Source organism: Urtica dioica, chromosome 4, assembly GCF_054948205.1.
Source record: "Urtica dioica subsp. dioica isolate 48M chromosome 4, U.dioica_male_clone48M_v1_H2, whole genome shotgun sequence".
In the NCBI taxonomy this organism is placed as follows: domain Eukaryota; kingdom Viridiplantae; phylum Streptophyta; class Magnoliopsida; order Rosales; family Urticaceae; genus Urtica; species Urtica dioica.
In genome coordinates this window covers 7,462,845-7,476,733 of record NC_142759.1, presented here as the reverse complement: position 1 = coordinate 7,476,733, position 13,889 = coordinate 7,462,845, and the positions used below count along the sequence as shown (strand labels likewise).

Below are 13,889 nucleotides of genomic sequence, written 5' to 3'. Positions count from 1 at the left end.
ATCGTTATTTGTAGAACTGTACTGTTCATTGATTTATAAGTTTTAAAAATTACCCAAATGTCCAGATTTTATATAATTATTTAATATTAACCCCTAAAATTATTTTTTTATATAAAATTTATTATTTTGCATAATTTAAAAGACAACAATATTTTAAAATACAACAATGATTTTGCACATTGCAAGAAAATTATAATATTAAAACGATCATAATAAACTAATACCAAACATAATTACATTAGCAATTTGGAAGAAAATCAACAAGAAAACTCAAAAGACATTAAAAAACACAATACAACAAAATAAAATTACAATAGATAAACTAATATTCTGGAAGATTGGTGTCGGATCCCCCGAGACCGGTAAAATATTGAGAATATGAATCAGAAGTCGGCGGTGGTGCATGGGATTGTTGTTGTTCAAGCCTCTTTTGCATAATTTTCGCTTGTTCGGCTTGAATATATGCACGAAATTGTGGATCTGGTATTGAACTTAAATCCCGGAACAATATTTTATTTTCTTCCTTGATTTCTTTCAATTCCAAGTGGCGTTGCCTGATTGCACTTGTCTTCTTCAATTGCTCAAGAAGTTCTTTATTTCCTTCCTCAATACCACTAATTCTAGACATTATTCCATCATCCGTTTTTTCTTTTTTTTAATTTGGCTTTCTTCACCCCAATCGTCCGCTAAGTAGGAGATGGATGTCCAGCAGATTCAGGAGTTGGATTTTCTGACTCTTGTGAGCAAGATGAACCTCGAGATGTTTGTCTTGCACTTGAGGCTCCATCTTAGAATTTTTCAAAATTCTTAATAATGTTCCACACATGATCAAACTTCCAACCTTTCTTGAATTTTTCATCTTGTGAAAGCAATACTTTAGCTTGATCCATCTGAAAGTTGATAAAACAAAGGTTAAGTAAAATTCAATCGTGAGAAAACAATAAACTATAATACTCACAATATCTTCAGTTGAAGCACCACTTGGGTGTGTATTCTCAATTTGTCGAATGCATGCATGCATCTTCCTTGTAGCTTTCTCAATCACTTGAATACGACACTGGATTGATCGCGTTGAACGCATCTCTGAATCCGGACTTTTGCCGTTGTTGTAAGCTTCCGCAACACGAGTTCAAAACTGATCAGATGATTGGTATATACCGATGATTGGGTCTTGCGAAATCTCCATGTAAACCCGACAAAGGAGTTTGTCTTCATCTTGAGAGTAATTAGAAGCTCTAGACATTTTTTTTAGTAAGGTGAGTGATGTGGTGAAACTACAACTTGTGAAGGCAATAATTATAGCAAGATTCTCACGTTTCTCAACTCGTTTTTACGCGATTTGACAATTCACTTACAAGATTCTCACGTTTCTCAACTCGTTCTGACGCGATGTTTATAGTTATATTATATCTGCGCGGGAAGCATTTTTAAACTCTCTCTCTGATCGTCCAAGTTGGGAAAAATGAAAATCGTGGGTGTAGTGTAGTGTGTAATGTAAATTAAATTAAGTGAAAATAACACATATGTGTTTTAGCGAAATGTTGAGTTTAATTTTTGGTTTTCAAAAATATCGAGTTCATACCATCTGTTTAACTAAAATGATAAATTATACCCTTAAATGGATAACAGTGTCACAAATATTAACTCTTATATAAGAAAAACCGAATCAAATCCAAATCAGGTTCCTAATTTCCAAATCCCCGATTTTGAAATAAACATAGCCTCAAATTGAAATTAAATAATAAAATTCATATATCCCAAGAGATGACTTCATTTCGTATTCGAAATGTCGAATCTGTGATGATGACTATCAATTGTCGGTTTTACTCATTTGCATCTTTCTGTGTTATTCATGATCAAAAGATTGTTGTTTATTTTTAGTTTTTAAATAAATTACATACATATATGGCGCGAATGAATAAAAATAATTGGTGTTTACATATAAATATTATAGTCAACGTCAATCAAAAGTCAATAAAAATTCAATAAATAAAAAATTCGTTATATTATTGTCTATTTTATTTTATAATTTTGTCATTTTAGTTAAACAGATGATATGAACTCGACATTTTTAAAAATCAAAAGTTAAACTTGATATTTCATTAAACCACAAAATATATACGTTGTCATTTTACATTAAATTAATACCAGGTTCTTATTGACTCAATTTTTGGTTTTGGGGCAGTATTTGGATTGTTGAGTTGGGTCACATGGAAAAGACATGTAACGTGTTGTACATTAAATGACTTAAGAGCCACACATTGATATGCTTTCGTTTTCGTATATTAACACCGAGTGACTAAACCAACGTTTCTTGCGAGTTGTGAATGCTTTAACCTTTGTCGCAATATCAACGCGTCTAAGGCATATAATTTGGACTTTTTTTTTTCTTTCTGGTTGATCAAAATGGGCAAAGGACATACCACAGGGAATTTACGCGTGGAAGTTTTGTGCTTGTGTTTAAATATTTTGTCCGCTTTTATTTTTTGAAACGAAAGAGAAAAGAGAACAAAGATAGTTGGATTGATTCTTATTTGTTAGGTCAACTTCCTCTTGAAGACCTTTAATGTGCAGACAAGTTATATGAGCAATTAATTATGGATCTATTAAATACATAGTCATATTTATATTTCGAGATTTCTATTTAACCAATGTTCGATAAATATTTGTTAAATAGCCACATCCACGTATTTACACGTTTAAATTGACGTAAATACCCAACATTTTTATTATAATGAAAAGGGAAATCAGAAATGTCGCGTCATATTTGTGGCTATTTATCAAATATTTATCAAACGTTGGTTTTATAGCAATCCAAAACGTCTAAATTGGTTAATTACTTAATTTTTTTTAATATTTATTAATGTTCATCTAGAACTAGACATTCAATTTTTTTTTTTTTTTTTTTTTTTTTTTTTTTTTTTTTATAAAAATAGTTTTCCAGTTGAAAACAATGTGAGAGTGATGGTGTCGTAAATGATAAATAGATCCAATGTAGAACTAAAACGCTTAATGTTACCCTTATAATACGCATTATATATTAATATTTCTATTACAATTTTTCAATTATAAATTGTCTCGATAAAACTAACTTACAACTCACGTCATATTTTGTTTTTTATTTTGAAAAGTGACATTGTTGATTAAAATTATATGATATATTAACAGTGCAAACGTGAATAATATTATTGGCCAAAATATATAATTTATGATAAATCATAAAGAAGCATGTATTTTTGCAATCCATGAAACTTGAATCCGATACCTTTCAAATGAGATATGCGTGAGATTATTAAAAGATTAAGTTAGCTACCACAGTCATTTAGTACTTCAACTATTCATATTTTCCAAGATTTAAATCGCCATAAAATTTTCATTTATTTCAAGTTATTATCTCTTTTGCTTTCATTTATTTTATTATTACTACAAATGCAGTATGATGCACCGCGTTAAAACCAAGTGCATGAACATGGTTAATGAGGTTTTTTTTTTTGGTTATCCTTATTTTTTTTAGCCTTGGCTGTTGATTTCAGGAAGCAAATGGGATAGCATACATTTAACACTTTTATATTTATTTTTATTAGTAAGTGTTTTTTTTTTTTTTCAAATTTAGTAGCGTGACAGCGTCATACATATTTACTGTACATTTATCAATCTTCGTGCACGCACATCTATCGTCAATTACACTTAAACTAAAAGGCTTAGTTTTAAACAACATATTTAATATCTACACCCAGGGCAGAGAAGTGACAAAATTAGTTTTTTAAGCGTTAAAAAAAAAAAATTGAAACAATTGTCGTTTGAATTTTGATGCATCATGTTTATAAATATAGAAATGTGGAAACTATTGTACAAGCAACGTGAAACTGTGAAAGCAAACAAGATTTTTATTCATTTATAATTGAAAAGGGGGCAATCTTTATCACAACAGTATAATAATATATAAGGACTAAATTCTATGGAAAAATTCAAAAACCCTCTAACTTTTCTGGGGTAAAAACGATATTATATAATTCCATTAAATATTTATATTTCCAAACACAAACTTATCCTTATTCTCTAATCTCTATACAGAAAAAAGACATAATAATAAAAAAAAAAACACGAAAAAGACAGCAAATTTTTATTACCAAATATCAAAAGAATTAGACACAATCCATAAACATAAATATCTCATATATAAAATAAATAAATAAATACTCTTACCCCGTGGCGTGGGCAAAATGGTAAGATCATTAATTGAAGAGAAAGCTAAATCTGATTTAATTAAGAAAACGTCAATTGATTTCGTTTCATTTCATCTCGGGATTCAATTTCCGCGAAAGTCCAACTTCCAAGTGTCCAAAATCCTTTCGATTTTCTCTCTATTTCTATATTCCTCGCAAAGATAAAAATAAATAAATTCACAATTCTGTTTTCATATATTTAGTTTAGTCGGTTTCGAATACAAGGACAATCTTGAAGAACCTTTTGAGTCCCAAGTTTCCGATCAACAATGCTTCACAGGAGCTTTAAGCCTGCGAAATGGTAAAGATTCCATCGATTTTTCGTTTCAATCCATTTCATAGAAACTTTTCGTTCGAACACTGTTGTATTAACTTTTGTTGTTGTTATTGTTGGAATTTAAATAAAGCAAAACGTCATTGAAGCTCGCGGTTTCGAGAATAAAGTTGTTGAATAACAAGCGCGAAGTTCAGATTAGGCAGTTTAAGAGGGAATTGGCTCAGTTGATCGAGTCTGGTCAAATTCAGACCGCTCGAATCCGGGTATGTTATGTCTTTTGAACTTGATCGATTTACAGTTTTGTTTCTTTATTTATTTTCTTTCTTGATCGCCTTTCTAATATTTTTTTGGTTATTTAATAACGTTTTGATTCTAAATAATGATGTGACGCTATTGCCATTTTCTGTATCAATGAGTTTGTCTGAATTTGATTTGTTTTGAAATCGTACCAGAATTCAAGTTTGTAGACTGCTTCACTTTCTTTTCTTATATAAAGCCAATTGCTGGCATTTCCGGGTTTAGTAAAAATCTGCGTTTGTTGATAAGTGTATCGAAAGAGAAAAAGAAATGTAAAACTTCATTAGTATGGAACTTTTCTGGTCTTTATTATTTTTATTTGATTTTTTTTCTCCATATTTGGTATAAGCGTATACTTCTGGAGTTTAATTTGTAGTTTTGTTTGTTGATTAACTTATTTTCTTACATGGTTCTTTGAATTCAATTAATTTTGTACTTCTCAGGTTGAACATGTGATCAGGGAAGAGAAGTCATCAACGGCCTATAATCTGATTGAGATATACTGCGAGTTGATTGCTGCACGGTTGCCGATAATCGAATCACAAAAGTATGTCGGTATTTCCAATCTGTTTTCACTAGAAGCGTTGGATAATTGATTCGGCAATGAGCCTTGTCCATATTGGGCTCTCTAATATCGTTCCATTGTGATAATGTTTTGTCTTCTTTAATTCACCGTGATACAGAACCTGTCCCATTGACCTGAAGGAGGCAGTATCAAGTGTGCTATATGCATGTCCGAGGTGTTCCGACATACCAGAGCTAGCGGATATCAAAAAACATTTGACAGCAAAATATGGCAAAGAATTTGTTCATGCAGCTATTGATTTGCGCCCAGATTGCGGTGTGAATCGCATGGTTAGTTGTCCTTTCACGAGTTTCATACAAATTTTCGTGGATGGGCTGTGATGTTAGACTCGAATGCCGACGGATTGCAGATGGCATGGCATGATTCTTTTCAGATGCCCGAGATTTCTGGGTTATTGATTATCTCTGTGTACTTATTTCACAGTTGGTGGAGAAATTATCTGCTAAAGCACCGGATGGTCAGACGAAGCTCAAAGTACTAACTGCAATTGCGGAGGAACACAACGTCAAATGGAATCCTGATACATTTTCAGAGAGTGATCCTAAGCCTCCCCAAGACTTGCTGGTTAGAGAGTCACTCCCTTTGAATTGTTTTTGAATTAGACATTATTTTGTTTGCTCGGTAGATGATGTTTTTTTACATTAGAAATAAACCGTGGTTTCAAACATATGAACAGAATGGACCGAATGCTTTTGAGACGGCAAGTAAAATTCACACTGAAGCTCCTCCCGAACCCGCCCAGCCTAATAATCACGGTGCCATGGGACCCCCGAAATTTCAAGTCCCTCCAAAAGGCAACAATGAAGATACGAGAAGGTCATCGGGCTATCAAAATTTTTCTTCCACTGGAGCTGGTCTCGACAATAAAACCACATCTCACGAAGAAAGATCATCAGGTGTGTACTATACTACATCCCTGGATTCACCTAATGGGACTTGTTAATTGAAATAAAAATGCTGTTTTTATTTTTTCTATTGCTTATCTATGGTTTTTTTTTTTCATCATCAAATTGGATTTCGGGCTTCTTACAGGGGCTAGAACTGAGCACATGGAACATACGCAATCATATCCTCAATACGAGAATTCTTCTTCTTCTTCTGGCGGACAACCTTGGGTCATGCAATTCAAGGATGCCACATCAGCAGCCCAGGCAGCCGCGGAGTCCGCGGAACGAGCTAGCATGGCCGCCAGAGCCGCTGCAGAGCTTTCCAGGCAGCATTCTCCAGGATCATCAAAGCCTCAGAGTGATGATTCAAAGGACGAATCGTTCAACAAATCTTACGGTCATGGTCCAAGACATGAATCGCCACGAGTCTACACTGGCTCGAAGTTGCAAAGCAACCATGTTGATCAAAGCGCAGAACGTGGCTCCTTTGGTGGAAGAAATTCGGGACAAGAAGAGCTGTCTCGGCCCTCTGAGAGTCTAGTCCGAGACGTTTATAGGAAGAATGATGAAGATATCAGGGAAGTTTCTTTGAAGCCTGCTACGTCTTCGGCTGGTAGTTTCGAAAGGGCGAATGAATTTTTTGATGAAGCGAGTAGGAAAATCCAGACTGATGACCATGTTTCGAGATTTGGAGCCGATGTCCAAGAAAGTGTGAAGCCTGAGGAAATTTCTTATTTTGATGAAAGGGTAACCAGAAAACAGTCTAGCAGTGTGTCTCATCATTCTCATTCTGGTTCTCGTTCTCATTCTCGTTCGGGCTCTATTAGTGATGATCAAGAGGAGGTTTCCAGAAAGAAGAACTATGCAACTTGTGTTGAGGAAACGAAGACTGAAAATCAACGTAGCAGGGCTTCCTCTCGTTCGCATTCAAGCACTTCAGGTGAAATTCATGTAGATATTTTCAAAAGAAATGAGCGTACTGAAGATCCTTTTGTTCGACACCCGTCGGAGATGAACTCTGAAGAAAACACTGCACGCTTTGATGATTATGATTCAGATGTTGATCACAATAAAGTCGACTTGATGAGCTATAAAGAACAAGAAACGAGCTCGAGATTTTCACCTCCTAGCAACAAAGCACCGATCGATATTTTAGCAGATTCAACTGCTTGGAGCCCAAGGAAAAGCACAGATGAGGGTCATCAGAGGTCCACTCCACATTTTCATCCATCTATATTTTCTCAAAGCCCAGAGGGTTCTAGTGAGCCGTCTCAACCAGATCCTCTTCCACCGACCGCTGCCTATGACGACTATGACAGCAAAAGTTCTGACAGCGAGGAAGATCGTGTAAAATCGAAGTTGACCGAGGCCACAAATCTTCGAAATATTCCCTCTGTAAAGACTGTTCCTGTTAGTGAAGACCGTAGCTCTGATGATGAAGTTGTGGACTTTAGGAGAAAGTTGCGACAATCTCCGGTTGATCAGCCCGATCAAGAAGTTTCTAATAGAAGGCAAGGTTTCAGATCTAGACCCATCTCTGAGAAGAAATTCGATGATGAAGAGCTACGAGCTGACCGGAGGCCTTCCACAATTGCGAAGTCGGTGTCGGAAGAGATCTATGATTTTGGGAAAGATTCGGAACTTTTGAGTGATTCTAGTTCGGGAAGTAGCGGCTCGGAATTGAAATTCGGGACACTGACAGGTGGTTTGCGAAATAAGGGTAATAGACGCCCGCTCTACACAACAAGAAGGACGCAATCCAGAAACTCTTTTGGGGTGAGAGAAAAAACCGAGGATGACCGTTCCGACGAGCAAGTTTATTCTTCTTCAAATTCTGCGACAGTCCGGCCATTAGTTGTCCCCAGCGGCGGGGATCAAAAGGACTACGGTGAACAAAGCGGCGCGAAAGAAAGCAAGCAGACAAGCATGAGGACATTCGCTAGACGTGTGGACTCAGAAGAGCATCAACAAGATACTAGGATAAATAGGCCGTCGTTCAGTCAGAAATCCGGTATCGAAATCAACAGAAAACAGAGTGTAAGGGCTTCTCGCACTTACTTCGATTCGGATAATAGCGATGCTGAGGAAAGAGCTTCGAATTCGGGCTCTCCCATTAACGCTCGTCCCGTTCCTGTGCTCTCTCGGAGGACAAAAAACTCCCCTCCCGACCATGGTAAAACTCGTTCGAAGCCTACTGTTTTATCAGAGGAATCCGTGACCTCTGATCACAGATCTGAAGACAAGTCGTATTCGAGCGGTTCCTCTTTTCCAAAGACTAGTGGTAGAAGTCACTCAAATCCCGGTATTCCCTCCTTGGGTAGAACAATGAGTCCTTATGGAGTCAAATTGGAGTCATCTTCAAGCGTTTCCAGTGTTGGTGAGTCACTTCCAAAGACCACCGTTTATACAAAGCCCACCGTTTCACCAGGGCAGTCCGAGCCTCCTAGCCGAAGAGTCGAAAGTAAGCCGTCTTCAAAAAGCTCTCACGTCAGCGAGGCATTGCCAAAGGATTCTGTTCCATCCGTGGAACCCGAGACTTCACCGAAGAAGACTGTTGGCAGAGGTTACTCGAGAACTCATCTCCCGCCAAAGGAATATGTGGCTCCTAGCTATGGAGCCGAAAGAAAGTCCTATCTCAGTAGTTCAAATGCCAGTGAAGCCACCACGAAGCCGGTGACAGAGATCAAAAGCTCGATGGGAATCCGTGACCAGCGCGGATCGATAGAGCGAGATAGTCCGAAAGCGACGCCGGAACCCAGGAGGTCCTCACGGGTGGACAGTTCGAAGTCAACTACGAGCCAGCAAAAGTCAAATGTCAGTGAAGCCACCACGAAGCCGGTGACAGAGATCAAAAGCTCGATGGGAATCCGTGACCAGCGCGGATCGATAGAGCGAGATAGTCCGAAAGAGACGCCGGAACCCAGGAGGTCCTCACGGGTGGACAGTTCGAAGTCAACTACGAGCCAGCAAAAGTCAAATTCTCCTCCAAAGAGCGCGAAATCCGAGGCCGGTGAAGCTTCGAACCGTCCGGCTGTGTCCAGAGAGACATCGTCAAAGGACTCGGCGAGCCATGTTCATCCGAATCTTCCCGACTCCGATGCATTGACTGCTTTCTTTCAGTCTCTCAAACAGTCTCGTGATTAGCGAGAAAATATCTTCCATTTTGTTACATCACAAGCACATGCATATATATATATATATATATATATATATATATTCTCTTGCTGTATTCCCTGGTTACAGTACTAGATATAGTCATTGGCGGTATTGTGTATCTATCTTTTGTTGTGATACAATTTTTTTGTTCATTTTAAAGAGTGGAGAGAGAGAGAGAGGGGATTATGAGTTGTACGGTTGAATGATAAGGATGCGTCCTTGACTATTTTTTTTTACTATCATTTTTTTTTTTTTAACTTCTTTATTATCAAATATCGAATCGAGACAGAGTTCTATATATCTTGTTTCATGTGATTTTTACTTTGAGCGGAATAAAACTTTCTTTTCTTTTTTTATTCCTTCGCCTCAGCTTTTGATAATGATTTAGATTCCTTGTCTGTCGTATTATTCAGATTCCTTTTCTATCACCCAAAGAAGTGGTGCGAATTCTGAACCAGAACAAATAACCAAAATTCAGATGCGTTGCAGCACACAGTATTACCACTTTTGATACGGCAAGTATAATTAGCATATAAGCCATTTTCACAAACAATATGTTTGTTGTAATGAAATTTTACACATCAACGACTTTAAACATAATTGCTGATTTAAATAATTTTTATAATTAAAAATATCTGTAAAAAAATCAGATATTGTTTAACTTTTATTTGTTATTTATGATTAGATTATAATGTAAATAGTTTTTTCTATATAAAATCAGCAAGTTACTAAATTCGGTAAATATGTTAAAAATGTAGGTGATAGATTAAATTAAAATATATTTAAACAAAAGTGATTAAAATATTCAAATTTAATAATTATTTATTCGAAAGCTTAATATTTGATGACCAAATTGTCATTTCCTAATATTTGACGAATTATTTGAGATAAAAAAAATATTATGGAATGAGAGATGTAAGTCGTAATAAGAGATTATTTTTCTAAAAACTTCACAGGGCTTCAAGTTTGAGAAGTAGCGAACTATTTAACTACGACTCTACGACACTGTTGCGTTTGCTTTTGAGTTTCACAAAAATAAGTCCCACATTGGAAACGATAAAGCGAGAGAAGAGGTAGAAATGGGTATTTAAACCAAAGTTCGTATCCTTAAAAAATCACGCAGCCACGCGGTGAGCACAAAGCGAACTATTCTTTCGCCTTTTACTAAAGAATACCGTGTGCTCGCCGCAATACGTGGCATACGCCCATTTTTGGAGGCGTCTTCTCTTCGGGGAAACGCCAACAATTCTTAGTTCAAACTTTTTATAGGAAACAAAAAATTACTTCCTAAAATATAGTTGGTTTTTTATTCATAATTGAAGAGTTTAAATTTTTTACTTGCTATATATGACATGATTGATATTAATAAAATGGTATGAATTAGCCAATTCAAACTATGACTTTTGCAAAATAGCCATAGTTTGATTAGGTTAGGCAAAATAGCCAATTGAGAGTACAAATACCATTACACCCTTTATAGTTTTGATATATAAGCTTCGGTTTCAAATTTTCGTCTCTTTTTCATTCTAATTTCGCTCAAACCAATTCACTCCAATTTTTTCCTTCAAATTTTCGCTCAAACTCTTTCCTCTCTTCCAGATCTCAATCAAATCTTCATTTCGACCCGCGACTTCATCATTTCGAACTCAATCTTCTGTTCATTTCGTCATAATCGTTCTTTCAGTTTCAGCGATCCTTTCTCGTTGTCGGCGAATTAATCTGATTTTAGCGTTCCTTCTCCGAGTTTGCGTTGATTCTCAGTCGTCGGCGAATTCATCAACGATTTTCGACGGCGAATTTCATTAATCCAGCAGGTCAGTTTGCGTTCATGCCTTTTCTCTGTATTTTTTTTATCTTCTATATTGTTGTGGATTTTTATATTTTTTTGTTGTATTCAATCTGTTAATCAGGAGTTTTTCAATGGCATTGGTGACGAGTTCTATTTTTCTACCAGATTTTGCTAAAACAGGTCAGTTTCGTTCTTAGATTGAATTTTTTCAAGTTGTTTTTGTTTTTTTTTTGTATTCTGCGTTCATGAATTGGATTTCCAGGTTTTCATTAAATTTAATCATGCCTCGATTAAATTTAATCCCGTCTTCATAAGCTTACATGTTGTCTTTATAGTTCGCTCGGATTAAATTTAATCCTGCCTTCACTATTTTTAATCTTCTGTTCGTAATGCTTTCATTCTGACTGGTTTGTTAATTTTGTTCATATTGTTCATGATCCTGGATTCCTTGATTTCGTTAACACTAATCAAGGTTTTCTTAATGTTAATCTACCTTTTCATTGTGTAGTTGATTTGTTCGAAGCTCTCGCATGTGTTGACGACGTTGGCCTTTCCGATGATGATTTGCAAGCTGTTTCAGATTTGGATGAGGTTGATCTTGTTGACAACCTGGAATTGAACAACATGCCGTCTAATTTTGATGTGAAGGAGGGTAGTATTTTTCTTGAAAAGACTCTATTGGTGAATTCTTTGAAGATGATATCAATCAAGAACAACTTTGAGTTCAAAGTTTCCCGGTCTAGCAAAAGCAGGTATTTCATAGTTTGCAACAAACAACCTTGCGATTGGAAGTTGAGTGCGTCCGTGTGTGGGGACTCGGGTGTATGGGTGATTAGAAAGTACCAAAAAAAACACACGTGCGTTGTCGAAGTAGTTTCAGCAAAGCATCGGCAAGCATCAGCGTCACTCATTAGCGAGTGTGTGAAGAGAGAGTTCTACAATGGTCGTGCAGGCCATATGGTTCCTAACGATGTTGTGGATCATATGCGGACGCATTACAAAGTCAACATATCTTATTTTACTGCGTGGAAAGGTCTGGATCTCGCGTTGAAAGAAGTTTTAGGTTCGCATGCAACCTCGTACTCACTTCTTCCGGTTGTTGCTGAGATGATAGCAGAAAAGAATCAAGGTAGTGTTCTTTTCCTCTTTTGGTTTCTGTCATTAATTGTAATCCAGGCTAGATTAAAGTTAATCTGACTGACAGTGTCATATTTTTCTTGAATTAGGAACTTATTATACTTTTGAGATCGAACCTTCCGGAGAATTTAGGAACTTCTTTATTGCGATCGGGGCTTCAATTGAAGCTTGGAAGCATACTCGCCCCGTGATCTCCGTCGATGGAACATTTTTGAAAGGGAAATTTGCAGGGACGTTATTGCTAGCGGCTGCGATGGACGGTGATAACCATATCCTTCCATTAGCGTTTGGACTTGTTGATACGGAGAGTGATGCTACATGGCGTTGGTTCTTCGAACATATCAAGAACGCGTTCGGCGATCGCGCGAACTTGGTTGTGATATCGGATTGGAAGACGTCGATCCCCAAGGGAGCATTGGAAGTCTTCCCGTATGCGAATTACGGCGTTTGCATTCAGCATTTATGGGGTAACTTGCTGACGAAGTTTCACCGTCGTAAACTTCGGCCACTTTTTCTCAAGGCTGCCAAGGCATACACGCACGACGAGTACGAGTATTTTTTCGACAAACTTAGTGACAAGCAGTCGGGAATCAAGGATTATTTGATTGAAGCTAATCCGGAATTGTGGGCTCGTTCCAAATTCCCGGGGAAAAGATATCAAGTCATGACAACTAACATCTCGGAGTGCATGAACGCTGTTCTACGAGAAAATCGGAGCTGGCCGGTAGCTTTCCTAGTCTTGGCTTTTAGGAAAAAACTACAGCAATGGTTTTATAGACGTATGTTGTCTTTTGAATCGATGAAGTCTCGGTTGACTTCTTGGGCGTATAAGCTCATATTGGAGAAGGAAGATGAAGCTCGGTCTATGAAGGTATGTGTTTCTTTATGTATGTTTTTTTAGTGTTTATGAATGTTTAGGCTGTTAAAACTGTTTCACATCGTAGTTTAATTCATATTTTCATGTGTTTAATGTAGGATTAATTTTAATCCATCCTGGATTAATCTTACTGACAATGCCATATTTATCTTGAATTAGGTCAATGAAGTTCATTTGACGCTATTCGAGGTGGTTGATGGGCAACGATCTGTTACTGTAGATATCCTGAACAGAAGTTGTTCGTGCTTGTTTTGGCAATTGGAAGAGATTCCTTGCGGACATGCCGTGGCCGCTCTTTGGATGAGAAAGCTCGACCCGATGAACTATGTGTCTTCATATTACACCAAGGAGACGTTGATGGCGACTTACTCCAGATGCGTCTATCCTGTAAACGAGAATCAAGCCTCATTGGTTCGTGTGGGTGATACAACCGTTATCAAACCGCCTAAGCTCAAGACTCTTCCTGGAAGGCCTCGGAAGAAAAGGATTCGTTCTTCGAATGAATTCAAACATGTGCATTGTGGTTCATGCGGTGAAGCCGGACACAACACTAGAACTTGTGCGAAGATCTAGGGTTCATTTCATTTCATTTGTGTATTCTTTTGGTTTTTTGAATTTTTTTTGCAATTATGTTGACTTTGGTATTGTTCATTTTCA

General features: G+C 36.9%; 2 protein-coding genes, 1 long non-coding RNA gene and 1 other non-coding gene across 4 annotated transcripts; all 4 read left to right on the top strand.

Annotated features, from left to right (window-relative positions):
• The first annotated feature begins 4,291 nt into the window (after positions 1-4,291).
• LOC149399922 (uncharacterized) lies at positions 4,292-9,785 on the top strand. Its single transcript, XM_089611892.1, has 7 exons — positions 4,292-4,527; positions 4,634-4,766; positions 5,244-5,347; positions 5,484-5,655; positions 5,810-5,950; positions 6,063-6,282; positions 6,419-9,785. The coding sequence occupies exons 1-7, from the start codon at positions 4,496-4,498 to the stop codon at positions 9,415-9,417; spliced, it is 3,801 nt and encodes a 1,266-aa protein (XP_089468018.1). The 5' UTR covers positions 4,292-4,495; the 3' UTR covers positions 9,418-9,785.
• Positions 9,786-10,550: 765 nt separating this feature from the next.
• Positions 10,551-10,667, top strand: LOC149399921 (U5 spliceosomal RNA). Its single transcript, XR_016296853.1, has one exon. It is a non-coding gene; the product is annotated as a U5 spliceosomal RNA (small nuclear RNA).
• Positions 10,668-11,138: 471 nt separating this feature from the next.
• On the top strand, positions 11,139-11,866 carry LOC149399920 (uncharacterized). The gene is made up of 3 exons (XR_016296829.1): positions 11,139-11,243; positions 11,340-11,398; positions 11,727-11,866. It is a non-coding gene; the product is annotated as an uncharacterized LOC149399920 (long non-coding RNA).
• A 920-nt stretch (positions 11,867-12,786) lies between these two features.
• Positions 12,787-13,805, top strand: LOC149399919 (uncharacterized). The gene is made up of 3 exons (XM_089610372.1): positions 12,787-12,822; positions 12,876-13,226; positions 13,392-13,805. Exons 1-3 carry the CDS (start codon positions 12,787-12,789, stop codon positions 13,803-13,805), a joined length of 801 nt encoding a protein of 266 aa, XP_089466498.1.
• The last annotated feature ends 84 nt before the right edge of the window (positions 13,806-13,889 follow it).

Excerpts from the sequence above, each read along its gene's own strand:
- LOC149399922 (XM_089611892.1), top strand. The coding sequence starts at position 4,496 with ATGCTTCACAGGAGCTTTAAGCCTGCGAAATG. Across the intron at positions 5,348-5,483 it reads CCGATAATCGAATCACAAAA|AACCTGTCCCATTGACCTGA; the intron begins GTATGTCGGTAT and ends ACCGTGATACAG. Across the intron at positions 6,283-6,418 it reads TCACGAAGAAAGATCATCAG|GGGCTAGAACTGAGCACATG; the intron begins GTGTGTACTATA and ends GGCTTCTTACAG.
- LOC149399919 (XM_089610372.1), top strand. The coding sequence starts at position 12,787 with ATGCGAATTACGGCGTTTGCATTCAGCATTTATGGG. Across the intron at positions 12,823-12,875 it reads TTGCATTCAGCATTTATGGG|GCTGCCAAGGCATACACGCA; the intron begins GTAACTTGCTGA and ends CTTTTTCTCAAG. Across the intron at positions 13,227-13,391 it reads ATGAAGCTCGGTCTATGAAG|GTCAATGAAGTTCATTTGAC; the intron begins GTATGTGTTTCT and ends ATCTTGAATTAG.